Source organism: Anguilla anguilla, chromosome 6 (assembly GCF_013347855.1).
Source record: "Anguilla anguilla isolate fAngAng1 chromosome 6, fAngAng1.pri, whole genome shotgun sequence".
Lineage (NCBI taxonomy): Eukaryota > Metazoa > Chordata > Actinopteri > Anguilliformes > Anguillidae > Anguilla > Anguilla anguilla.
Window position 1 is genome coordinate 54,153,573 of NC_049206.1, and position 27,997 is coordinate 54,181,569.

The 27,997-nt window shown below is 44.1% G+C and overlaps 2 protein-coding genes across 2 annotated transcripts in view; both read left to right on the plus strand.

The window, feature by feature from the left end:
• Positions 1–5,463, plus strand: part of si:ch211-243j20.2 (uridine-cytidine kinase-like 1) — a 24,951-nt gene extending 19,488 nt beyond the window's left edge. The window contains exon 16 of the mRNA XM_035421020.1: positions 5,396–5,463. The gene's annotated coding sequence lies outside the window, so the exon portion shown is untranslated. The remainder of the gene's footprint in view (positions 1–5,395) is intronic.
• mpv17 (mitochondrial inner membrane protein MPV17) lies at positions 4,032–26,974 on the plus strand. The gene is made up of 8 exons (XM_035421023.1): positions 4,032–4,116; positions 5,396–5,478; positions 13,877–13,992; positions 18,139–18,231; positions 21,056–21,151; positions 24,708–24,740; positions 25,328–25,380; positions 26,583–26,974. The coding sequence occupies exons 2-8, from the start codon at positions 5,406–5,408 to the stop codon at positions 26,650–26,652; spliced, it is 534 nt and encodes a 177-aa protein (XP_035276914.1). The 5' UTR covers positions 4,032–4,116; positions 5,396–5,405; the 3' UTR covers positions 26,653–26,974.
• The last annotated feature ends 1,023 nt before the right edge of the window (positions 26,975–27,997 follow it).

Here is a 27,997-nt window from a genome sequence, read left to right on the forward strand (position 1 = left end):
AAACATTCCTAAAGACCTACTCTTCAAAGGGTTAAAACTGGGGACGGTTTACAGTTGAGCCCCTGCGTTACTGTCTCCACACTGAGAGTTGGGATGGGAAGTGTTCGCTGTTGTGGATTGCACTTGTGCCAAGTCTAGGGTAGGGGTGGGCAGTCCTGTTCCTGGGGGGGCCCTCTATATGGAAGTATTGGTTTCTACCGATTATCCTGACTCAGTTCATTAACTGTAGTTCACTCCCAGGGTAGACCACAGTAAAATACATCTAGAAACCGATGTGGCCCTCCAGGAACGTTTTCTCCGACCCCTTGTCTGGAGTGATTTTTGGCTAGCCAATAGGTTTACATCTAGAGGTCCACGTCACTGTCCTCGCAGATATTACGGCTCCAGAGGCCTGGAGTTGTCCGTTCCTGACTTGAACTTAATAGAAGTGGGCCAAAATGTAGTAGTGAAGAGTCTTGACTTGGTGGCCATTTTGGATCGGTAACCAAGGAACAAGCATAAGGAAGTACTGTATGACGTCTGTTTTTGTTTTTTGCGGGGGTTTTTTTCTATTTTTTTTTTGTCACTGCCAATGTTTCAGCACTCAATATCCAAAGGATGCCGTGGTATTTGAGTCCAGGTGTGGAATTTGGGTTCTGTTTGATGGGAGGCTTCCATTGCAGAGCGGGTGGGTGGGGGGCGGGTACGTGCACGTTAGAGGTCTTGGTGGTGAAGAGTACTGCCGGAGAAGGAGTGACGGGGAGCACGGTGTGAGTGATGGTGTCGGGGTGCAGCGAGCGTCTGTGTGTGAAAGTACCGTTGGAGAAGCTGTTGCCGCTTTGGTAAGTTTGAAAATGCCATTCGGCAGCCTTGTGCCTCGTGAACTCACGATTTTAATTTGAGATAAGGCACTGTCGACGGCTGTGGAAGCTGTTGCTTCAGAATTGAAGCTGTTCTCTGTGAAAAAGGGTACTGAGAGTGGGACTGCACCTCACTAACAGTAAGTTTTGTGTTTAGACTGATTTTGAAAGGGAAGTCTGTAATGGAAGCCACCTTGCCTAGCGGATTTTAAAGTTTAAATCTTTTTTTTCCCCCCCTTTTACATGTATTATTAGATGAGGCTAATGTCAGATGTGCAGGTTATATTACTTTGCCGCAGCCAATTTCTCTGGGATATATACTTGAATTTAGCCTTTTCTGTCTTAAGTTATTTTCTCATGTTTATTTAATGCTCTTAAAACCGTATCCCCTGATTCACAAAAGTTGTGTGCCCGAATATGCAACTTGTGTTTAAAAAAAAAAATAAAAATAAATACATGTAGTAATGCTCTTTTGCCATTTTGAGGATTCTCAAAGTGCTAGACTTTTTGTTAGGGTGTCAGCATTTCAGTATTTCTCTTTTATTTGGTGCTTTTTGTTGTGAGGGGTTAAAACTTGTGATCAGGGGAGTGTGTCTAATGTGCATTTTGTCTTAAGAAGACTTGGTCATTTTAAAGGCATTACATCTAAGATGGGGAGCCAGCATATTACTTTTTTGCAGTACGCATTTAAAGTTACTTGTGAGATTTTCTGCAGCTATTGCGTTATAAAAAAATCTCCTAAATCAGCGCTTGGCTTTCAGAGTCCTCTTTAAAAGTAAGATCGAACCTGAAACGCAAAAGTATCATGGCAGACAGGTATTTGAAGACTATAGGAAGTTACTCATGACATGTACCTTCCCTGTGAAGGATTTGGTTTTTTATCAGAAAGTATCCTGGTGATTGGTGTGATACTGAATGAATTCCATCAATAACAAACCCTAGACCAAAAGTCTTTCTGAACTGGAACCCGGGTGTACAATCAAAGCATGCTTGGCGTTGTCTCTGCGCAGTTCTGGTACACAGTGACTGCATTAAGCATAAGAGCTGGAGTTGTGCGGGAATTGTACTCCTGTTACCTACTTAAGGCTCTTTAAGCTGTCTCAGATGAACACAATATCTGGCTTTAGTGCCACTTTTGTGATCTGTATTTTCCTTTACTTAGACCGGCCAAAAATATTGTGTCCATTTTTCACAATTTAAAAAAAAATAAAAATAACTGGTTACAGTACATTTTCTTTTTAAATGGTGCCATAAGTCATGTTTGGTTGTATCATCACCTGTGTTTGCATTAAACTTGGAATTCACCTGGGGTTCTACCATGAGACTCAGGGAGAGCGCTTGGTTGGATGAGCTGCCAAGCTAGCTAAGGGTTTTTATCTAATAATTTTAGACTAAGTGAATTTAAGATTTAAGTGGACTTACACTGAAGTAGTGTTTGGTTGAGCACACAAAATATTTGTAGATCTGCTTGGTCTGGAATGTTGACTTGATATGTAATTTGGTACTTCCAACCAATCACAGTACTGGTGCTTAAATTCTGAACTTCCTCCACAGCTCTCCGGAATTTCTCAGAAAATGGCTTTGGGTGTCCTTTTTAAAAATGATAATGTACTGGGACCTATTTGATTGTAGTGAATAGTTTTTTGTTTTCCCTCCTACTGACCTCATTGTCAGAACATTTGTGATACCTGCTCTTGACCAAAAAGGCAACAGGACACAGTAAACTTGAACACTGAATTATGTTTTGTCCTTCCACAGTGCTTGCTTGCCACCTGCATCTTTGTTCTAATGCTTATAAGCCATTACTTGTTAATGTCGAACAGTTTTCTGCTTTTATTGTTTAGTGAAGTTAAATAAAGATAATATAAATGCAGTCGTGTGTCATGCTTGCTTTTTTTTTTTTTTTTTTTTAACATCCTATTTGGCTGATGTGCCATACAGCGAAGCCCTTTTGGGGTTTTGTACAGAAATTACAGAAAGGCTCCAGATTTTGAGCCCTAAAGAACACCAAATCCACTTTAGTACCATCTGTGCTCACGTCAACAGAGTTAAGGTACTTAATACGTAAAAATAATAAAACTTTACTCATTTTCTTCTTGATCTGCATTTCTCTGCTGCAGTACTATGTCCTCTTGTCCACTCATCTCTTTTCCCCATTGGTCTGTCATGTTAAATGATCAAAACCGTTGTAACTCTTGTTAATGAAATCCCCAAAATGGTGTTTTAAAAGCCACTTAAGGTGCTTTCATTTCAGGCTACTTGAGAAAATATCAGGACTGCTGCCAGTTTGTCAGTATTTTAAATATTTTCAATGGAAGATGTGTGTGCGCTGATGTGGAGAATGAATTAACTGTGCGTGTGATTATAATAATTTTATATTTCACACATTCTGATTACTCCTCATCCAGGACTAAATCACACATTTATGGATTAATGAAACGTATGTGTTAAGGAGTTTGGTTGTTAATGCCTCTAGATTGTGGTGTATAAAAATAGGCAGGCGTGGCATGGAAGTATTTCAAATACATATTTTTTTGCATGCCAAGCTACAGGCATTAACCAATGTTGTGAATATTCCCTTCTCGTTTTCAATTTTAGTGCTATGACTTGGGAAGGGTCGACCTACTAGTACTACCTGTGCAGTTGAGAACTGTGTTGTGAACTCTGGTCCTCCTATTGTGAGTTGATTAAGTCTGTTTGTGGTGTGGTAAGCTTGTATGAAAGTATCACAGTAGTTCTGCCTTGGGTTTGCCCCTTCAGCAAGGACACTGCAGAAGTGGGAAGTCCAGGGGTCACAAGGTAAAACATCCTACCATGTGTTTCTCCCACCCATGAACTCAGCCAGCTGATTTCACTAATTAGTTCTGTCTCATGGCTGAAGAACTGTGCTAATGAGCAAATCCAGGTGATTGGATCAAAATACTGGAGAGGACTTTTACTTTCTGAACCTTTCTGGAATTTCAGAATTTCCCATGCAGGTTTCATGTAAATATAGTTCTCCTTTCATTTCATTTGATGTAAATAATCTGTCACACAGTGCCAAGGAACAGATGAGCAGCCAGTTGCTCTGGATTCCTGGTGCAAATTCGCTCATGCAAGTTTCAAATTCAAAATCCCAGGTTATGGTAACTGCGCAACTAATGTTAGAATTAATTCCTTAAGTGTGTCTACAACGCCTACCAGTAGAGGGCGACAAATTCCATCCGATGACATGCGTGGTTTAATTTCTTCTGGAAGTGACGTCGTCGGTGGCTGTAGTCTTTCCGAAGTCTGTCAGGCATGTCCTTAAATTTGTATTGTTTGCTTGGATGCTTATATTTAATATAGAATAAAGTGCATGCGAGTAGCCTCAGGACAGCACTGTTCCTTAATGGTAACTTAAATTATTGCATAAAGGTGTTGTTTGTCATATAAGTTACCTAGGACGCTTGTAGCTGTGAGGTTTAACGTTAATTGGTGTGCTCAGGCTTTTAATTTGGCAACAAATTCAAGTGTGATGTAAAGATAAACTTGGTCAACGATGCTAACGTTAGCTAATTACTTGCCACCTCTCGCTGGACTGATCAACTGTCAAATGACAGCTATAGCATGGGAACGCTGATGATAGCTAACGTTAGTTATGTAGCTATATGGATACTCCGGATACTTTAACTTCAAAAATCTCTTATTTTAGTTTAAATGTTCAGTTAGTCGACATAACTACCTGTCATCAGTCTTCCAACGGTGTCCGTGACAATTCACATCAGACCACAGTCATGTCACTGACGCTGTTAGAAGGCTGATGACAGGTAGACTAGACTAGTTAACAGTTTGCAACAACATTCACTGTTTAAACACCTTACTTTGACAGAGCAGTAGCGCTGATGTGAATGTAGCTTATCAACCACGCTGTCATTTCGAAATAATTTTTATGATGCAATACAGCTAGCTACTACTAGTGTCTAATAGCTAGCTAGCTTTTCGCTGACAGCAAGAAATGCGAAGTCAAATTATTAACACGGTTAATAGCACGGTCAAAAGTGTGTCGTTTTTTGTATAACACTTATGCGTGAGGTACACACAGACACCAACAACTCTTAAAAAATTTTGATGTAGTTCACGTAGCTTTTGGAAAAAAAAAACTGAAAACTAAACTGCTGAACAGAACTGCTTACTTTAGCCGACCGCCAATACGAGAACATGGCCTTTGTTTTCTGTGTAAATTTTAACCACCTGATCAGTAAGTTGAAAATGTTTTCCTGCAGCGTAGCTTTAGAGATTCAGGATTAATTTCGGCTGATATTATCTCCAATTTTATGTCAAGTAACGTTATGCCAGTTTACGTAATTAATGTCATCTAAAATTCTGGCTGTTTTTGTGTATTGTGATTGTCTATTGTTTGTTCAATGTAACAAGTGTCCTTCACCAGTATGATTTTTAACAGCACAAGTCATTTGAACAGCACAAGAATTAAATATTCTGTTGGATGACGTGTAATTAAAACAATGTCATGGAGATATATGGACGACCTGGTGTCTTTCTGTAACTTATGCTCATGTCTGTTGGTGTGCTTTCAGAGTCAGGAGCATGGCAGGCTTGTGGAGATCCTATCAGCTACTGATGTCCAAACATCCCTGGAAGGTTCAGATACTCACAGCCGGTAAGAAAACACCCGCAACATACCCGTTTCTTCTCTCTGACTCCCACAATTCCGCCATCACTGCCGGGTCTGTTTGTCTTACTCACACATTTGCTGCTTTTGTGGCTTTAAAGGTCAAATCAATCTCTGAGTCCGTGCTTTCCCAAATGTTTACAAGATGGCCTACTCATCCTGCTGCACAACTATGCGTGGTCTGCCTTGGCACTGCCATTTTCTAAAGTGTACGCTGCCCAAAAATGGAAATGTGTTTTCTATGAATATTTGATCACTTTTTGTTGACATAGTTTAATATCGTGTGCCTGGGAGAAAATTGCCTTTTTCTTTTTTCTTTTTTACATTTGTTTTATGTTAGGAGAAGAAAACATGTGAAAATAAATTGAAACACTTGTTTAGATTTTTAAAAATTTAAGTTTAGTCTGAAAACAACTCCTGGACTTCAATGTCTCTTGTACAGCTAATATTAGAAGTAACAAATGTGATTTCCATAGCTGCTAATTATGAAAAAACATATTTTTAATCATTGTTTATGTAATGAAACAAGATTTGGCTCTGACATGTTCCAGTGTTGTATAAGCTGGTACCTATTGGAGCTTGCCAAGATTCATCGTTACTCATGAATGTTGATACTTTATTCACACCGCCAGGGGGCGACAAAGTACAGGAACTAATTATGTGTGCAGTCAATTGTCCACAATGCTATGTTAAGATTAAAATATCAATATTTTCTACTCTTTCTCATTTAATACAGCAAATAAAGCTGTCGTATTCAGTATGGGAAAGGATTACTTTTCCATAATGAATAAGACTTGTCATTTTAATGAGCATGCACTGACGCTATTTAAAAAAAGCATCAGCAGTTCACACCAATCACTCTCAGCAGTGACGCAAGATTTATTGCGAGCTTTCATATGGTAAGATGATTAAAATGTAGTACATAGATTCTAACAAAATGGACATGAGCCAAATGGGTGTCCTGGAACCAGTTCGAGAATATGGAGAAATCAAGTCTATATTGTTACCCTGCCAGCTTAGTATAAATTTTGAAGGTGAAAGCACTATTGACTACAGTGCAGTAAGGTGAGAGAGTGCAGTATTAGTCAAGAATAATATTTAAAGAGCTGTTCCTCCCTGAAAGCCAGTGCACCAGAAGGTCTGGACTAAAAATGGAAGGCTATGTCAGTATGCCTCTTTAATATACTCAGCACAACAACCAACAGCTTTGCATTTAATGATTCATCGTAGGTACACGAGCATGAAAACACAGCTGTCTGAATTTAACCAATGTCAATGTTCTATAACCCTACTATTTACCAGTAGTGATTGTTATGTCACCATTAGAGTGTTCAGTTAAGAATGTTCTACTCACATATTTGTGATATCGCACCTTAAAGGGTTAAATCAGGAGTTTTATAATAAACCTATTTAATGTGACTTTTTTAAATTTACTGTGGTTACCCCAAGGGTGCATTTGCCTTTTCTAAAATTGTCCTCATGCATGAACACGTCCCACAGCCACTCCGCTTCTGATTGGTTAACGAGAAACCAGCGTCAGAAGTGTAGAAACACAATGATTTTGTATTCATTCTTGTATCATTTTTGGGGGAAGCAAATGAGCAGTTATCCTGTTTATTGATTCTCTGCTATTTTGGACAGGTTCCAATTATTTTCTGTTTTTTTATTTGAATTTTATTTTGATTATTTATAGAAATGGATAGTTTCATATCCTCAGTTTGATGGATCCATTACAGAACAGAGAAATAATTCCCTACTCTGTTCCAACGCACTGATCTGAAGGGCTGGAGAGTGTGAATTTATGTAAGAAAGATTACAGACTCGCAGAGTGATTCACTGCTTTTGTTTCCACATTGGAGAGGAAAGACTATTTATATTTAGACGCCAAGGCAGCATGGGAATGTTTCCTCCTGTGATGCACAAAAGCCCGTGAAGTGACTCAAAGGAGTGGGTCACCAAAGGAAGGGTCATCGCCGAAAGAGATGAAACTTTGTGCTCTGTGCTGTGTGGACAGTAGATGTTCCCCCAAATCTCTCTGCATTGCTCATGATGCACAGGGCTTTAAAGACTGGAACATTCTCTCTGAAGTTCAGCTCTGTTCAGAATCACCAATGGTTGCACTGTTGAACAGCTGAATCTTTTTTAAGCTATTTTTCCGAATATGTTTTGCCTGTATGTAAAAAAAAAAAATAAAAATAAAAAAACCCATAGAACGCATATGCATCCATTAGTGTCAGTATTGAGTAAAGACGATTTATAATCCACTGGAATGAGAAAACCACTCATTCTGTATTTTTCCCCCCTGTTTTTGGACATAATACTATAGTGTTATAATGTATTCCAGGGAAATACATTACAGGGAAATGCATTTTTATAGCTTAAAGTTTAATACTAAAGCCTTAATATTGCTGCATTGGAAGGAAGAGTTGATTTTTTTCTGTGAATTCTGTGGTAGACTCACAAAAGGCAGAGAACCTGCGTCAGCTGACTTCCCCGTCTCTGCATTGTCACCTCTTCCAAGACTGAACTTCAACTGAACTCATAGAATTGAAAACTCCTGCCACGATTTCTTACCCAAAGACTGGAGCGACGCCAGTAACTGGAATGAATGAATGAATGGATGGATGGGTGGTTGGATGAATGGATGGGTGCACGAATGAAATGTTAGCACATTAGTGACCCGCGGCCCCTGGAGCGAAAGTAAGCCGATGTGATTAATAGCGTGTAGACGCGGGAGCGGTCAGCTTCGACGTATAAACCCTCGCCTGCGTAGTCGGGCTTGCGGCAGGGTCGAGACCGTCTCATCAGCTAAATGCTCCGTCGCGGTGCGGCGTAAACGTTGTCCGCGGTGGAAAACTTTCGCGTCTTTGACGACTATCTGCCAAATGTATCGCGGATAATTTCCCAAATGGGAGAAATACGTCAATCAGGGCCATTAGCCCCGGGAGAGTTATCCTTCAAGGACGACGGCTCAGAATGTGCTGCCGTCAGCGGTTTTCCCTGGAAGCTGGGCGGACAATTATTGGGTCCCTCGCGCTCAGCACGGCATCTTGTACTGATTAGTGAAAGATTGGCATTAAGGAGATGAGAACAAGTGCTTTTTAAATGCGACATCCTGCGACGGATGTAAGGTTTGTCTGAGTAACGAGTCCGCCCGGCAATTAAAGTAGGATATTTAAACGAATGTGTTCCCCCTACATGCAATATAAGCTTAAGATCAAGTTAAACTGTTTTTCCTTGCGCCGCCTCTTCCTCATTTTGTTCCACTAGGTCCATCTGTTCTTGGCAAATTATACGGGCTCGGAAAACGCCTGCTTTTCTGTTACAACTTCTTGTAAATGTGGCCTGTCTTTAATGTATGTTTTTATTTGGCTTGCACATTTTTTCTCATTTTCAGTAAAAAGCAAACTGGGAGGAAAAACTGATTCAAAGCCTGGTTTATTAGGACTTATGCGGTCATTGAGCCCATGCAGAACCCGGCTCCAGGTGCAGTTGGAGCTGATTTTAGGTTGAATCATTTTTCACTATTATGTTTTGATTTCTAAGCAGTCAATGTGTCATTTAAACCAAAGTGCAGGCGGTGTTTACCAGTTGGCGAATGGTGGATGTAATTTTTTTAAATCAGTTTTTGGCCTTTTTTTTTTTTTTTTTTTGCCTGTGACATCGCGTATTAGCAATCGACCAGAAGTGTCGGTTTTTAAACGTCCCTGTAAACCTCCTTCGGAAAGGTTTTCCCTCTCAACCCACGCTTTCTAATCTCTGTCCAACTGCCTTTATATGTTCTTTCCTGACATTATAAGAAAAGGTCACTTCACATAAAAAGGGCCCGCTCGCTGCCTCCGCCAACAGCAGCGTTACCGCGCGCGGCCCTCTGTCTGGGCGGGAGGAGGGTGGGCGGTGTTGGCTTGTCTGCAGGGTTGAGTCGGGGAGTTCCACAAGAACGCCGTGGGTTCCGGCTCAGAACTCTGATCCCCCCCGAGTGGGCGGGGACCGATGACATCACGTCGCTGTGTCTGGGTAGTGCTAATAGCTCTCCCTAGTGCGAGAGGGACCTCCGTTGTGAGTCCCCCCCTGATGAGGCCGAGCTGTGATCCGGGCGTGTGTGTGTGTGTGTGTGTGTGTGTGTGTGTGCGCCTGTGTACGTGTGTGTGTGTGTGTGTGTGCGCCTGTGTACGTGTGTGTGTGTGTGTGTGTGTGTGTGTGTGTGCGCCTGTGTACATGTGTTCACGTGTGTGTGTGTGCGCCTGTGTACATGTGTTCACGTGTGTGTGTGTATGTGTGTGTGTGTGTATGGGTGTATTTGTGTGTGCGTGTGTGTGTTTATGTATGTGGGTGGATTTGTGTGTGCGTGTGTGTGTGTGTGCAGTGCAGTGCAGTGCAGTGCAGGTCTTTGCCCTCACTGGCCAGATACACGGGGGCACGGTACCTTTAATTACTGCGGGCCGCTCTCTCTTCTTACCGTACCCATCAGGCCTCATCAGAACAGTGCAGAGAGTCCAGGCTAAATATGGAGACCCACACTCGCTTAGTAATGTCTGGGCGCCGCTAATGGCGGTGCTGTTGACGGCTAACATTTCACGGTTAGTCATTTCGCGTGGCTGACTCCAAACTTGCGTATGTGCTTTGTGGGTACTTCTGATTCCAGCCGCGAGAACCTCACTGGACGGCAAGAGCTCGCGAAGATGACACCAGATCCTGTTTGTTTCTCCTTCCACCCGTCGTACTGTAGCTTGGGCAGTGGAGGCGGAACATGCAGTACAGCCAGAAACTCTTGAGGGTTTTCAAGATCAGTGCCAGATACTTTCTAGTTTGTAGGTGAACTGTGAGCACTAGGTACCCTTTAGTGGTAGGACAATGGCGAGCATTGTTGGGACGAATGGCCTGTTCTCGTCATTGTTATGTTCTGCCGTGTTGTTTTTGTGCGGTGGCAGCGGAAGCACAGATGCAGTGCAGCGCCCCCAGCTGTCACATTTCTGCCAGTGCAGCGAGAGTACTCAGCGTCACTATGGAGTCAAACATCACCATTGTCCAGGATTAAATATGTTCAGCTTTTCTTTTTTTTAACTTTTTTTCCATAAACCTGGCAGTGGTCTTCCAAGTCCGTTCTCACACATTCTGCACTTTGCATTGTTTGAGTCATTCTATCATTTCGGTCACAAACAAACTCAAAGGAAGTGTTGCTTTTGTCAGGATAAGCCTTCTCAATTACACACCAACCTGTTTTCTCCTCTGCTTTGTATGCCAGATCAGATAAGAATTGATAGCATCATGAGTCAAGTTTTATGACAAAAAATGTCTCTTCTGTGTGCTTGGACGTGAGGTCCACCTTGAATGGTTTACCTGCAGGTAGAGAATCTGCCAGAATACACAGACAAATATTTAATGATGTAACTACAGGCAGAATATCTATGGTACATATGGTATTTTAAACGGTTCCTTTCATGTGTGTGTTTATGAGACCTGATCATGAAGAGCGCCATGATCACGTCCTACGTAGAACCATCTATAAACTGTCCGTGACTTCCTCCCCAAAGGCATTCTGGGAAACCGTTTCCTGTGTTCTGAGGCCCGGGACGGAGGACTGAGGAACGCCGCCTCCCTCAGTTCCATCCAATCCACCGCAGTGCAGCTGGCGCGCTCGTTTGGCTGAGGGTAGTTCGTTGTTACGCTCCGTCCCCCGAGTTTGCGTCCGTCGTGGCTTTTTCCTGGCTCCTTTTGCGGCCGCATGAATAATGCAACGCCGCATTCGCCTGGCACGCTTCAGTCCCAGATGATCGATACCTTCCGGAAGCGTACGCCGCTGCCGCAGGTGCCCGAAAAAAAAAAAAGGGGACGCGTGACACTTTTTGGGAGATTAGAGGGTACGACTGCGTCAGTCCGGTTGGCAGGGCCAGCGCACGTGAGATGGAGAGAGAGAAGAGAGAGATAGAGTGTGTGTGAGAGAGAGAGGGAGAGAGAGATAGAGTGTGAGAGAGAGCGAGAGAGAGAGGGAGAGCGACAGTGCCATTAAGTGGCCCGTGGGGTATCGGTCTCCTCCATCGGCCCACTCCTCCCTTCTTCTTTCACTCCTCCATTCTGTACGTTCTGTACCCGTCCCTGCGCGGGTTGCCGTAGCGATCCTTCGTTCTTAACCTTTGCGGATCTGCGTCCTGCGCCGAAGTTCCGGAACGCCGGCCGGAAGGTCCGAGGGGCGGACGGAGGGGCGCACTTTAGCCGCCGTAGCGCCCGCGCGCTATCAGACGCAGGCGTTTTTAGCCGCGCGCTTTCAGCGCACGCGTGTGTTATAAAGGCTTCTGAGGGACAGTGGCCGAGCTGAACGGTTTGTGTCACAGAGTCACCTGCTCCAGCCGTTCTCTAAAACACCGGAAATGCGCTTCATCTCACCGCACCACTTTGCAAATTAGCACGGCTCTCTGTAATTAATCCCGATCCTAACCTTTGCCAGACTGCCAAAGAATGTAATTTTAGCGCGTTTGAGCCTGAAAGTTTAATTTAAAAAATTGTTGCTGTACATGAATCAGTGCTGCCGCGACTGAAGACGTGTAGTATAAATTAGTTTTCTGTTTAATGGAGAGGGCCAGGGGCATGGGGGGGGGGGGGGGGCGGGTGGTGATGGTTTTGGGGGATTGGTGGTAGTGACCTAAGGGTGACCTATTAATTTTCACTCAGTATACCATTATGTGTTTTTTAAGCGGTGCATTTTACGCACGTGCAACTGTGCCAATCCTCAGTTTGAAAGCAGACCATTTCAGAATGCCACAAAAACATTTCATTATACAAAAAAAACAAGAAAAAAATAAAAACTTAAAACTGTAAAATACAAAAATGGGGAAAATTAAAAACCGATTTTATGAGGCCCTAGGGTTGAAATTATGGTTCAGAGTTCGTGTTGGGTTAGGGTTAGGATTTTGGTTTGAATCAGGGTATGGTTAGAGTAGGGTTGTGGTAGGGTGATAGGTTAGGTCCGGGTTGGGATTGTGCCAGGTTTAAGGTTAGGTCAGGGTTAGGGTAGGGTGTAAGGTTAGGTCAGGGTTAGGGATAGTGCCAGGTTTAAGGTTAGGTCAGGGTTAGGGTTAGGGTAGGGTGTATGGTTAGGTCAGGGTTAGGGATAGTGCCAGGTTTAAGGTTAGGTCAGGGTTAGGGTTAGGGTAGGGTGTAAGGTTAGGTCAGGGTTAGGGATAGTGCCAGGTTTAAGGTTAGGTCAGGGTTAGGGTTAGGGTAGGATGTAAGGTTAGGTCAGGGTTAGGGTTAGGGTAGGATGTAAGGTTAGGTCAGGGTTAGGGATAGTGCCAGGCTCCTCGTTGCTTTAAAGGAGCGGAAACTTTCCAGTTGCTGTCTGTATCACTTACCACGTCCTGCAGGAGGAACAGGTGGTCGCTGCGCTACGCGGTATCCCATGATGCCGTGGGGTTCCCAGAGGGCACGCTAACTCGGCAGAGGTCAGAGGTGACTCAGCTGATGGATGAAGGGAGGGAGGGAGGGAGGGAGGGGGGCAGCGGCTGCGGCTCCTCGGAACAGAGCCGCCATTTTCCTTCGCTGCGCGAGGCCGCCCACACCATTCTGAACCGCTCTCCCGCGAACCTCATTAGGGCTGCTCGTTAGGAGGCATCAACAAAACCATCTTTTTAATGGGTTCCTTTGATTTCTTTTAAAGATATTTACTACAATAAAAAAAGATCAGTTCCCTGTTCAAGTCCTCATCATCTGAGACATCTCTGATGTCAAATATATTTGGAAAAATAGTAAAAAGCTCTCTTCTAAAAATACGGGCTCCTCGGGATGAGTAAGAGAACTATCTAGGTCATGAAATGATTGCAGAACCAACCGGAAAGCTGGGGTGATATTATGAACGTGTTTATAATAAGGACAGTCCTCTTCCTGTATATAACAGGTGAATGTGAATACACAGCGATAGCTACCAGCGGGCCTTTTTGAAGAACGTTTGGCCAGTCAACTTCTTGCGGTATGCGATTAGGTGAAAGGTGAGGGAGGTTTTGATAGAGTTCCCCTCTCCCCTGGGCTGGGGTAGCGGTAGCTGGTCGGTGGAGTGCCCCTACTTCAGAGAGGGGGGCCCCTCAGGATGCCAGTGTGAGGGGCTTTGGGTCACAGGTCCCAGACAGAAACAGATGCCTGACTGACTGCCACTGCCGTCTCACTCTTTCAAATTTTCTAATTCAAAATGCTTTTTTTGGCATGAAATGCATTGTAAATATTGCCAAAGCAATCTCACTCTCATCTCTTTTCATGGCTCTCTGTCTTCTTCTCTCTGTCCCCCCCCCCTCTGTTCCTCTCTCCCTCTCTCTCTTCCTCTCCCCTCTCCTCTCTCTCTCTCTCCCCTCCTCTCTCTCTCTCTCTCTCTCTCTCTCTCTCTCTCTCTCTCCTGTAGGCTCCCTGGTGGGGGTGGGCGATGTCCTCTCACAGCAGGTGATAGAGAGGAGGGGTCTGGCCAATCACAGCTTCCAGAGGACCGCCAAGATGATGAGCATCGGCTTCTTCTTCGTTGTGAGTCTTCCTCCTGCTCCTTCTAGCACCGTGGCACTAATAAGCCAATAAGCACAGGGAACCTGTTTGATTAGTTAGGGATGTAGCCAATCAGCTACTTAGTCCACCTAGTCCATTCCATACATGCACATGGCACCTCCATATAAGATGACATAAGACGTCTTTCTCCAGCAGTAATAAAACACACTAGGGTTATGCTAAACGATAGCAGTAGGCTACAGTGCTTATCATTTTGAGCACACCCCTCTGAGCCCTTAAAGAGCAGGCTATAAGGCTAATCCCCCTTCAGCGTATATGACTCACTTGTGCATGTGCTTGGCATGTGCACCTGGAGCGGCAGGCTGCTCCGGAGAGCATGAACCGGAGCCAGAGGTGAGCTCCCCGTGTTTTTACCGTCGCGCAAGATGGACGCACATGAGCAGGGACAGGCCAAGCCAGGCGTCAGGCACCGCCACACAAAGGATGACACAACCGATTCTCGCCGCTGGAGAAACGCGTGGGGGGGCCTAAGGGGACAGCTCAGGGAAGGGGGGGGAGGGGCTTGGTGACCTCATCAGGAAGCGCGGGAGCCAGGCCGGTTTTTGGAGAAAACCAACAGCTGGTGTGTGTGGGAGTGGACCGTGGAGGTGGGGGGTGTGGGGGGGGGGGGGGGGCTGCTGAAAAGGGCACCCAGCTGTTCCCAGTAACACTCAGTTAGCGGTTGTGCTAGGCGATGCGTCAGCCGACGGAGACAGTTTACTGTTGAGCGGCGGCGTGGTCGTGCTTCACCGCCGAGCCGAGCGGAGCGTGTGACTGCGGCACGATCACACTGCTCTCACGCTCACACCGGCCCCCGAGAGTCACCCACAGCCCGGCCCAGAGAGGGGACACGCACACACTCACACACACACACACACACACACACACACACACACACACACTCACACACTCACACACACACACACACACACACACTCACACACACACTCACACACACACACACACACACACACACTCACACTCACACACACTCACACTCACACACACACACACACACACACTCACACACATACACACACACACACTCACACACACACACACACACACACACACACTCACACACATACACACACACACACACACACACACTCACACACCCACAGACACACACACACACACTCACTCACACACACACACACACACACACACAGACACACACTCACACACAGACACACACTCAAAGTCGTTGGTTTGAATCCCAGCCAGGGCCTTTCCAGGCACTCTGGTTTCCTCCCACAGTTCAAAGACTTGCAAGTAGGCTAAGAGTCTAAATTGCCCATAGGTATGAGTGCGTGAATGGTGTGTGTGCCCTGCGATAGATTGGCGGCCTGTCCAGGGTTTAATCCTGCCTCTTGGCCAATGCACGCTTGGATTGGCTCCAGCACTACCTGCGACCCTCAGTAGGATCAGTAGGTGTAGATAATGGATGGATGAACTGATGAACTAATATTTTTTTGAGTTTCATTTTCGAATAATTAATTTCCATTCAGAAAGTATGTACCTACTTCCTCAGGTTCAAATTGACTAGACATATGAAGCTATTACCCTACAATATGCTGGTGATGATTATTTTGAGTTCAGTCTACAGCGGTGTGCCATTCGGTTCACCTGCATTGATTTTGATTGGCTGGACTGCAGTGTGATGTCAGATGACCCCACCCACCCACCACCCCCCTGCTTCCAGACAATGAGGCTCTCGTTTGGCTTCCGTTATTTTTGTTTTGTCATGACTACGTCGCCGAAGTTTTATTTATAAAACATAATCTCCTCACGGTCGCTCACAGTATGTTAAAGTGATTTCGTGCCATTCGCTGCCAGCACGCCGGTGGCTAGGAAAACATTCGCCCACGCAGATGTCTGAGCACATTAAACCTCCCTTAACAATGCTCCACGTAGCGCCTCAAGAGCAGCTTAAGGTTGAAAGTGTCATAGCCAGAGTGATTAGGGCCAAGCACTGGCATCCAGCTGGCCTGGAACACAGTTGGCTTGTAGGTGCTTCAGAATAGCCTCAGATGATACTGAGCGGGATAGTTCATTTTTGGGGGGGAAATAAATGTTATCACAGGTGGTTATGTCTCCAAAATAGTTTGAAATTGTCTAGTTTGAAATAACTCATTCACTCCCCCTTTGTCAGACATAGTCCTCATATCTCAGGGCAATAATTGTCTGAAAGGATTTATAGTACTCCTTCGATGAGTGTCTGTGTCTCCTAGTCGTGATGGCACAGGTAGGGCTGAACAGCCAGTCACATATTCCGGTAGGCTGGGAAATGGGGGTGATGGCTTGGGGGCCAGTTGGGGCCTACTGTGTATGTACCCTTGGCCCTTTGATGATTGAGAAGAAAGAAATATTCAGATGCATCAAACACTATGACTTTATCGAGTAAGAGAATTTTTTATACTCATTTATAAAAATGTTCTTGGATCTTCTTGGAGCTTACGCTGAGATGAAAAGGAGTTGCTTACGTTGGTTTAAAGTGGTGTATCGGCATCGTACGCACCTGTGATATACAAAATCTCAAATGAGCTTCAGTTTAAACTCAAGTGAACGTGCTTTCCAATTACCTCTTCTTGTGCATGGAGCCAGGAACAGCCATTTTCCTCTAAATATGGTTGTGTTTCAACATTTCTTGCACGCTTTATGCCTAAAATTGATTGGCAGTTAAATTTTATCGTTAAAGTGGGAAGAAGGCGCACTTGTGCCGTTCTTCCAAATAACCGGCAGGTAATTCATTTAGGTCTAGCATAAACTTAAGTAGAGATGCGATCATGTCGATTTCACAAACAGCTACTTAGTCATGTCCTTCTGTGTGAGTCACTGTTTAAAATTCTGTTTGATCTAAGGCCTTTTTATAAACGAGGCGCCAGAGCTGCATCTGCACAGCGTAAGCTTTCCGTACGCTAGTGACAGAATAACGAGAAATAGCCGTGTGTATTCTAATAAGGCATCTACTACACGTCTTCAATGCGTGTCATTCATGCGCTGTTCTATAAATAGCGCCTGGAAAATGTTTGTCCCACGCACACCGTTTACTTAGAGAAGTTCCCGAGGCTCTTGGTAATGTGTGTTCTGTGATTTTCTCGGACTGACTGGGACAGCTGTGTTTTTGAGTTCCAGGGCCCGGTACTGGGAGGATGGTATAAGGTTCTGGCTTTGTTCCAGGGCCCGGTACTGGGAGGATGGTATAAAGTTCTGGTTTTGTTCCAGGGCCCGGTACTGGGAGGATGGTATAAAGTTCTGGTTCTGTTCCAGGGCCCGGTACTGGGAGGATGGTATAAAGTTCTGGTTTTGTTCCAGGGCCCGGTACTGAGAGGATGGTATAAAGTTCTGGTTCTGTTCCAGGGTCCGGTACTGGGAGGATGGTATAAAGTTCTGGTTCTGTTCCAGGGTCCGGTACTGGGAGGATGGTATAAAGTTCTGGTTTTGTTCCAGGGCCCGGTACTGGGAGGATGGTATAAAGTTCTGGTTCTGTTCCAGGGCCCGGTACTGGGAGGATGGTATAAAGTTCTGGTTTTGTTCCAGGGCCCGGTACTGGGAGGATGGTATAAAGTTCTGGTTCTGTTCCAGGGCCCGGTACTGGGAGGATGGTATAAAGTTCTGGTTTTGTTCCAGGGCCCGGTACTGGGAGGATGGTATAAGGTTCTGGTTTTGTTCCAGGGCCCGGTACTGGGAGGATGGTATAAAGTTCTGGTTTTGTTCCAGGGCCCGGTACTGGGAGGATGGTATAAAGTTCTGGTTCTGTTCCAGGGCCCGGTACTGGGAGGATGGTATAAAGTTCTGGTTTTGTTCCAGGGCCCGGTACTGAGAGGATGGTATAAAGTTCTGGTTCTGTTCCAGGGTCCGGTACTGGGAGGATGGTATAAAGTTCTGGTTCTGTTCCAGGGTCCGGTACTGGGAGGATGGTATAAAGTTCTGGTTTTGTTCCAGGGCCCGGTACTGGGAGGATGGTATAAAGTTCTGGTTCTGTTCCAGGGCCCGGTACTGGGAGGATGGTATAAAGTTCTGGTTTTGTTCCAGGGCCCGGTACTGGGAGGATGGTATAAAGTTCTGGTTCTGTTCCAGGGCCCGGTACTGGGAGGATGGTATAAAGTTCTGGTTCTGTTCCAGGGCCCGGTTCTGGGAGGATGGTATAAGGTTCTGGACAGACTGGTGACTGGCGAAACCAAAACGGCTGCGCTTAAGAAAATGCTTTTTGACCAGGTGAGCTGATCGTGTGCTGCATGTTTCTAATGTCTCTCTTTTTTGAGTTCTTACACACACACAGAATACACACACACACACTCACACTGACACACACTCACCCACAAACAAACACACACAGAATACACACACACTCACACACAAACAAACACACACAGAATACACGCACACGCACACACAGCACACACACACATGCACACATATTCGCTGCCTCACAGCCACTAGATCACAACAACTATGTTTTCAACCCAGACTCTTTTGCTGACAATGCAAATGAATGAGCGCCTCCCTCTGCAGTCAGTTGCAATAACTATTTCACACCACAAGATGGCAAAAGCACCAGATGACCACTGTTAGCCACACCGCATATTCTCAGCAGGTTTACATGGGGGGAAAAAAAAAGATAATAATTTAGTTTGTACCATTCGGATTTGCCTGTCACTTGCAATCCACATGCTTGTAAGATTTTGGCTTTCGAAGTTCGAACAGCCACCGAAAATTCTAAAAGGAAGCTTTCTGGGCATAGATTGAGTCACAGCAGGATCTCTACAGCATCATAACAGGCCTTTTTAAAAAAATTTAAAAAAATCTCAGCTCCTTCTAGGTCCTCTGCTATTTCCTGTCAGCACACCATCAGCAGTTACAGGCTTTCAAAATGAGAACAAACCTTTAAACGATGTTCTCCGGGAGTAGCTGCTGCCATCAGACGGCTAATATAAGAGATCTTGTTATTCCTGCTCACACATTTAGCCCTTGAGGGGCGTATAGGATTTGTGTGACTGTGGCGCATTGGGGGAAAACCGGATGAGGACGACAAAAGGAGAGGAACGTGGCCTTCCATCACAAAAAGGATTACTTTGGAACAATCCCTCTTTCCCCCTTCAATTGAAGTCTTTTTCAGATTTAAAAAAAAAATTTTTTACAAAGAGGATTCTAAGCTAATTTTAGAGACCCACTTTCCCCCCCTCTCTCTCTGTCTCTCTATCTCTCTTTCTTGCTCCTTCTCTCACTCTCTCTTTCTCTCTCTCTCTCTTCCTCTCAGCATTTAAATGCAAAAACTGCCTCCACCTTGCCTTCACCGAGTGGAGGTTGTCTTTAGGAGACTTCATCTCGCTGAAGTTCACCACAGCAATAACCTCAGCGTTGAAATTGGGCTGACCTTTACAAGGGGGTGGGGGGGGGGTCTTCATCGCCACGGTGATTCAACCTCCAGTTCCCGGCCTCTTTATTGCATTCCCGTAAGAGCCACTTGGACAAAATGGCCACCGGGGGAAGTGGTAGGACTGTCAGTTACGGTCTTAGCGCCCTAAACGGATTATAACTGCCCTTCTGTTTAAGTGGAGAGTGTTTTATGGTCGTGCTGTAGCCCACCTGGATGGCTAACCTCAATGACAGACGCCACCGTCATACCTGTCTCAGCCAAGTGGACCTGTCAGTTGACTAACAAAGATATTCTGATGTCACACACGGACTCACACACACACATCATTTATCAGCAGACCTGAAGCTCAATTTGTCATCGTATGTCAAACAGAGCCTGGTCAGTCCTCCTTGTGGTCATAAATCCATTGTGAAAACCTTCTGGGCCCTGTACATATGTGAGTCCCTTCTATAGTCGTTATAGCTTTATAGTCATTTTTTTATTTATTTTATGAAATAGCGGAAATTTTAACGTTAAGGTCTTTATCATCTGAGATGGAATACAGAGTCATACTGATGTACAGATATGACTGTTGCATCATGTAATGTGAATTCAGTGTTAAATGTGGATATTTCATGTTGTCTAAAAAGACCTTTGTCTTCCATCTCATAGCATATAAGGAAAATTTAACTTTGGTCGCTGGTCTGGTCATGGATTTGACTCTTGAGCGATGGCATTTTCCATTATTTGTTGGTTGCCGTTGACGATTGGCGTGATCACCGCGTGTGTGCTCCGGTCCGGACGGTGCCCGCGGAGCTCATGGAAAAGCACGTTCCCATGTTTATCCGGCCGGAAAATTGCAGCCACGGAACAGGATATTCCCTCTCCCTCTCTGTACGGCTGCATGAAGCAAGACCACGTTTGCAATCGATGTGTCCAAAACGAGAAAGACGGGAAAGCATAAAAATACTGACAGCCTGTGGACCGGAAACGTTTATCTCATCTTTGGGTGTTACTGGCCAAAAATACACACTTTTTTTTTTTTTTTTTTTAACAGACCAGACGTAAGGAAACTGCATCGTTAATGAGCTCATAGTCACTGCCCCTCCAGTGGTGATGGCTGAACCCAGAGATATCGAAGGGGCTGACACATCATGTTTGAATGCCATTGTTATAAAATTTTGTGCAGTCTCTTGGGAAGCAATAATTAGTGGCTTTTAACATTTTGGTTAAACAGTTTACTTTCGGATGAGTTATTTATTTATTTATTTATTTATTTTGATCATTAATTGTGATTCGGTTGTAAACATAAAGGTTGTCTGACAGTCTAGAACAGCTGGTTCTGTGGATACAAGATTTTTTTTTTTTTTTTTTTTTTTGTTCAAAATTTTTTACCCACAGCATAGAAATAGCTTCATCCTCTGCTGAGCCTTTCATGCTAAGAGCTTCCGCTTGGTCTGTGTGGACATCAGCTTCTAACCGTAGTAATCATCCAATCATCCAATTTTCCTCTTGACGGAACTTTTAATAGGTTTGGATGGAAATCATCTGTCAGCGGCACTCTGTCGTACAAGTTGAGGTAAAACGTACCGTTTGTAAAAGTCCTTGAAATCTTGACGAATCCCCCCCCCCCCCCCCCGCTCGAAGTAAGTGGGAGGCTGAAGTATTTGCTTGCGTCTCCAGGTGGGTTTCGCACCCTGTTTCCTTGGGACATTCCTCAGCATTTCCGGGGTCTTGAACGGGCTGACGGTGGATGAGAACATCGCCAAACTCAAGAGGGTAAGAGTCACGCTGCCAACCCTAGCACACCAACTGCAGCAAGATCCCCCTCTCGACAAGCTTGCGTACACCGTAATCTAGACTGGTGGTAACCAGCCCTGTTCCTGGAGATCTACCATCCAGTAGGTTTTGTTTTCAACCCTAATTTGGCACACCTGACTCCACTAATTGGCATCTCTTGCTGTTGAATGAGGTGAGCTTTCTTAGGGTTGGAGTGAAGACCTCCAGGACGGGAACATAACATGACCTCACATAACAATATGACAAGAACAGGCCATTAAGCCCAACAGTGCTTGCCATTTTCTTGAGTAAATTAATGCTCTGATTACCTACAGACTAGATAGTATCTAACACCGTATCAAGCCTAGTCTTGATGCCCAGAGTTTCTGCCTCCACTACGTGACCTGGCAGGCTATTCCACACATTGACTACTCCCTGCATAGCTCTCCAGGAACAAGGTTGGTTACCACTGACCATATTCTACCAGCCATTTCACTGTTGATTAGTTTCCTTGCTAAGATGATGTTTATAAGAACATTGCACCTTGACTTAGAACTAGAAAATATATTCATGCAATGTAACTTGAATATCACAGGACACATTTCCAGCTTAATTTGATTCTGTATTTTTCCATGCATAATCAAACAATTATAACAATTGTAACAGTCCTGAGGTTATCATATTTAGGGTCTGTTCAGTTCAATTTGTGTTCAGTTTTATTATCTTCATCAATATCTCTATTATGTAACCCTTTACCAGATTGCGTATGAAATTGGCAACAAACAAAATTGCAAAAATGCAGAATCTTGTTGAGGTACTTTTGGGGGGAAACATTTGAAGGTTGTGTCATAGAGAGTATCTAAGGGAGGATCTAAATCACAGGGAAATTCACATTTGTTTGATATTTTGCTGCTTTCCCAAGAACCTTTAAGATGGCTATCATGTTCACCAGGAAACTGAATGCCCCTAAAGTTGGCCCTAATATAATTAGAAACTATTTCCACTGGCAGAGGGAAAGTTAAAATAAAGGGCTGTGACTCATACTTTGAAGAACAGGAGGGACAGGTCTACGAACCGGGGGGGGGGGGGGGGGGGGGGGGGGGGGGGGGGGGGGGGGCACACGCCAATGATCCGTCGCCATAAATTATTTATGTAAGGACGGCGGTTGATTTAAAATGAGGCTGAAAGGTCAATCGCCTAAATGTCAGAAAAGACAGAAAACAAATGAATAATGTGCTCATTAACCTGGGCCGGTGATGTAAAATAAGTGTGAGGTGAAAGGCAATAACGAAAAACACCTTAGACTAGCCAGATTGAAGACGGTAGGGCCCACCTATAGCAGCCGGTCGCCACTAATGACACAGAGAGGTACTTAACTGTACAGCCTAATATTTCCCTTCCCTTTGATTGCGTGTGGTTTCGGTGTGTGGTGTGTGTGGTTTCGGTGTGTGGTGTGGCTGGTGGTTTTGAGTTTTTTTTTTTTTTATGGCTGGGATTTCACTTCCTGGAAACTGACGCACCAAAGTTGATGCAGCTCAGCCAACCAGGGGAAGTGGAAGCCAGCCAGGGGAGAGACCCTGTACGAGTGGAAATGTCAGGGGGTCACTTCTCTCAACGTTTCCCACTTGGCCTCGGTCAAAAAAAGTACACTGCTCTGGCTAATGATGAGTTCAGTCAGGCGTATGGGTCATTGGCACTTACTGCACCACACACACTCTCATACACACACTGTGCTGTGCACTCCACACACACACACACACACACACACACACACACACACACTGTGCACACCACACACACACACCCACACATGCATATTCACTTTACTTAGTTTGCAACACAGGCACTATACTTCTACTTAGTTCAGTCAGTTTACTTAGATAGTATCCAGTTTGCAGGTACTCAGAGCACTAGGTACATTTTAGTCAGGAAAATGGCGAGCATTGTTTGGCTGAATGGCCTGTTCTTGTCATTATGTCATGTCATGCTATTTACGGATACACACATACTGAAGTGGCAGCACTGGATGTGTGAACGGCAAAAGATCTACCCTTTCTGTCCCTCGACAGCATCCATTCCTCAGATAAACCTCTCTGCCGTTAACGAAGTTAAAGGTCAAGCGAAAATTACCTCACATGAAAAACAAGCATTAGCGCCGATGACCTTTCTCTCATTACTGTTTTCATTACCTGGCTGCTAGCCTCATAGCGTCGTACCGCGCACCGAGCAACAAGAAAGAAAGAGGGGGAAAAACGTGCGCTCCCAGCATTCCTTTGACGTCACTCCCGTCTCACGTGACCTTCAGGCCTTCTGAAACGCGCCCTGATGTCCAACCTGGGGCCTGTACCATGATGCAAAGGGTTAAGATTCAAGATTCAAGATGAACTTTGTTGTCCCACAAAGTGGAAAACTTGGCTTGGGCTTTCGCCCATGCTGCAGCCGTAAAAGACAAACATTCCACATACGAAAAACGTACAAAGATGTTAGTGAGTAAAAACATACAGCAAGTACCTAAAAGCACCTACAGACAAACAGAAAAAAACAAACACATCAATAAAAGCAAAGATCTGCACAAATCCCTTTAATAAAAACAAAGATCCTCCAGTGTTCATTCTGGCCTCTGTCTTTTTTCTTATCTGCCGCTATTTCGAAGTTTTATTGACACCGGGATAAATGAATTTTTAAATCTATTTAATCTGCAACAAGGGACTCCAGTTTGCTGGAATAACTGCACAGAATAAACCTTAGAACAGCTCTTTTTTTTTTACTTCAGTCCATGTTCCAGATTTGGGAGGGTTCTGGGTTTTACTCAGTGCAGTTATAAAGCTAATCTAGTAATCCTGGTTTGCGATACTGTCCCCTGCTGTTCAGTCTCAATACATTGTTGAGCACCCGAACACACCCAAAGGATACAGGGCAGTAATTGAACATTATTACTAATTCATAATTACTAATATTACATTTAAAGACCTGGAACCAATATGCAAATATGCAGTAGGGGAAATCAGGAAGTGGTCAAATAGCACTGTATGTTCTTACAAATTACCTGCTTTCAGATGTTACCTGCAGTACAGTTTCTTATCACAGATTTAGTGCCAGTTATCTTTCTCTGTGCTCTCAGAACTGTCTCAGAATAACTGCAGCAAATTAAAAATAATTATTATTATATAAATGATTAATGTGGTGACCATTTAACTGATTAAATTGTGTATTTATAACTTTGGTGCCCAACGTGGGGCAGTGCATGTCCAATGGCCAATTGCCTGCATTCAGAAAGGAAGACCTTTCATATGCGGCTTAAGCGTGCAGTCCACGCGTGCCCGATTGGCCAGCAGGGGTCGCTAGATAGCAGACCTCTAACCAACTGATCCCTCCCATACCCTGGGCAATACAATCGGCAATTGCACGTCCCCCTATGGGGGCTACCATCCACATTTGGCATTGACGCAGTCCGAATTCGATCCGAGACAGTGGAGCTCATCATTAATGCTACAACAACAGTGTAGGAAGCCATGTAGGAGCGATTTGTGATTTTAATGATTTTTTTTTTTCACAGGATTACACAGACGCCCTCATCTCCAATTATTACGTAAGTTCCGCCCTGCAAAGTTTGGTTTTTTTGACCGTTGGAATGTCCATGGCGTTGGCAAGCTGAAGTTGTCGGTGATGCCAGGCTGAACCACCTCCATATTTTTCATCAGGACATTGTGCTGCCCAGATAAAAAGCTAACATCAGTGCACTTTGCTGTATGATTAGCTCTGGGTAATAGGCTATAATTGTGCTAGTATTTATTATTGCATCCTATGGTACATTCCTGTTCTTGTTCTGTTTTGCCATACAACCTGTTTTTGTTGCAACCCCTGTTACTTTCAGCTATAAATGTATGATAATTATTTTATTTTGTGAGTTATTCAGGAAGTCTGACTGAGAAATAGAATCTATTTAGAAGGAAGAACTGGCAAATAAAATGAAGAATACCCATGGATAAAAATGATTACACACTTCTAGAAGTGCTTCCCGAATTCTTAATGTCAATTATTTAATTATATCTTGAATCAGACAGTTGGTGGTAGATTACATCTCAAAGGGGCAAACTGCATTGTCAGTGAAGCTGAAGAAGTCCTCACATGGATCTCAAATTTCTCAAAATTTTTTATCACATCCTTTTCTTCTAGCTTTGGCCTCCCGTCCAGATTGCCAATTTTTACTTCGTACCGCTCCACCACAGGTAAGAGAGGGGAAGGAGTCACTTCCCTGCACAGAACCCAACGTTTGAAGAAACTTGTTGAAGATTTTAAAAATTGCATTCACCCTCAGGAAGGCTCTTTCACAGAGGAAATAGAGCCTTACAGAGAGAGAGAGAGAGAGAGGAGGAGGAGAGAAAGGACCATGCAGAACCTCACTCACAGAGAGAGAGAGAAAGAGAACCGTGTAGAACCTCACTCACAGAGAGAGAGAGGACAGCACAGAGCTTCACTCACAGAGAGAGGGAGGACAGCACAGAGCCTCACTCACAGAGAGAGGACATCAGCGAGAGAGAGAGAGAGAGAGAGAGAGAGAGGACAGCGCAGACCATCGTCTGATGAGCTGCTGGATGCCTCGTTTCTGAAGGGCCTCTGAGGCTGTACTGCTGCTGCACCCGGAGGCATTTAGGGGGCGACAGCCTCAGATCAGCAGCTGCCTGCTTGGTTTTACTTACACTTAAATTTAGGCAGATCCAGAGACAGCAGGGAAAGGGTTGGGTGATTCACATCCCAGGAACGGGGCAGACAGCGCATTTGTCTTTCACGGGCTCTCAAAGAATTGAGTCCCCACTTCCTGTTGACCGTCATCCTTTTTAAACATCCGCGCACGTCACGACAGATCCGTGGCCTTTCAGCGCGGCATGCTCAAGTTTTTAATGTCTGCAGCGCGACGTGCCCGGCGCTGGGTCATGAGACCCGGTGAAATTCTGGAAAATCCGGCAAAGGATGTGGGCTAAATAGAATGTTTGTAGGCACACTGGCTTCAGATAAATGACCAGTTAGTACTGGAGTTGGGGAAAGAATTTCTGTAGTCTTCAAACGTGTTCATGTTCACCTAAAAAAAATAAACTTGCGGATCTGTACTACGCTTGTTGTCTTAGACACTTTTGTATAAAGATGGCTGCAGAAAGCTGTAGCGTTTTTATCTGCGGGTTCTGAACACTGCATTAGCATTCGTTTCTCCCTCATCCTCCTGCGCCAGCGCAAGATAACGTGAGATCCAGATGGTGCGGTTTGATGGAGTGCGCTCCTAATGGGCACACGATGTCCCATCCAGAGTGACGGACGCGAGGTCAGACTTAAGTGGGACGCAACTCTCCCGTCCGACCCGCGCTCCTCGTGTAGTGGCAGGGCCTTGACCGAAGTCCATCCGTCGCTCAATGCTAACCCCCCCCCCCTCCCGCAGGCTGGCCGTGGTGCAGATCGTGGCGGTGGTCTGGAATTGCTATCTATCCTGGAAGGCCAATAAGATGTGATGGATAAGCCTTTTTTTTTTTTTAGTCCTACCTCATGTATCAATACATAGGACAGTCAAAAGGTTTTTGCCACGGTTGAAATGCGATCGACTTCAGGCAAACCTTTGACATCAAAACCTGTTTAATTTACCTTTAAAAAAACGAAAAACTAATTGCCAATACAGATTACAGTCATTTTAGATAATCTTGCTATTTTTGTTGAACGCTTTAGTACGAGTTTTCTTACAGAGACTTTGTACATGCTCATATGTAGAGGTGTCCTATACTTGAAGATTGTACATGCATTTGAGTATGTGGTACATTAAAGGAATGTTTCTCACTATGTAATTGTTCTCCTTTTTGTCAACAGATATTTAACAAATTAATCTTATCAGGGGTTGTATTTCACAATATTTTGAGCCATGCTAACTAAAAACTGAAAGTGATGATTAATCTCACATTGGAACAGCTGACTGATATCTAAAAAGAAAGCATACTATTGCATTATTAATTGTTGTTTTTTAAAAAGTGGAAAATATAAAATTTATAGCAGTAACACCATGTTAATGTGTACTCAGTTAATTTAATCCCTGCTGATGTAATATCTACAAAACATGTAATGAGTCAGTTTTCCTTGGGTCAGTTCATGGTTGTTTGTCATACAACTTGTGAATATGAGCATGAGTCAATGTCCATGATGCATTTGTTTCTTGTTAAAAAATTAAAGGTTATTATGACATTTGACAAACAAATACTCAAAGTTTTCCCTGAATAGATTGGGTTATCTCTGATGCTACCAAAATATTAAAATGCCAGATTTGAACAGTATCACATCGCATTGTTTATGAGTACAGAGGATTTAGAGATGGGCAAAGAAGTTCAAGTTCTGGAAGGATGGCCATGGTAAGAGCAGCCAAAGGAGAATGGTGTTTTGTTTGATAATGGTGCAGTAGTGGCAGGATTAAAAATAGTGTAAAGTGTTTCTAACAATATTTACAGACAATATATATTTCTGAGCTCTTTAGCTTTAAACAATTATTTAAAATGAAAATCACACATGTAACATCTATCCATATTCTCCAAACAACTGTAGTCTGACAGAGTATTATCAAAACAAAGTGAAATACAAACAATTATCATGAATATTGTTTTCTATATATCATCAAAATGTTAATTAAAGCTTAGTCAAAATTGGAAAACACAAGCCCACATGCACGTTTGTGTTCAGTATTTCAGGTTAAATGTCTGAATTGAAAGGGAATTTCCTATTATGTTTACACTTTGAGTCTACTGTACTCCACATCTGAAATACTCACTTTCAAAGCCCCTTTGGAGCCTGAAGATGAATTGCCAACATGTTCTTGGA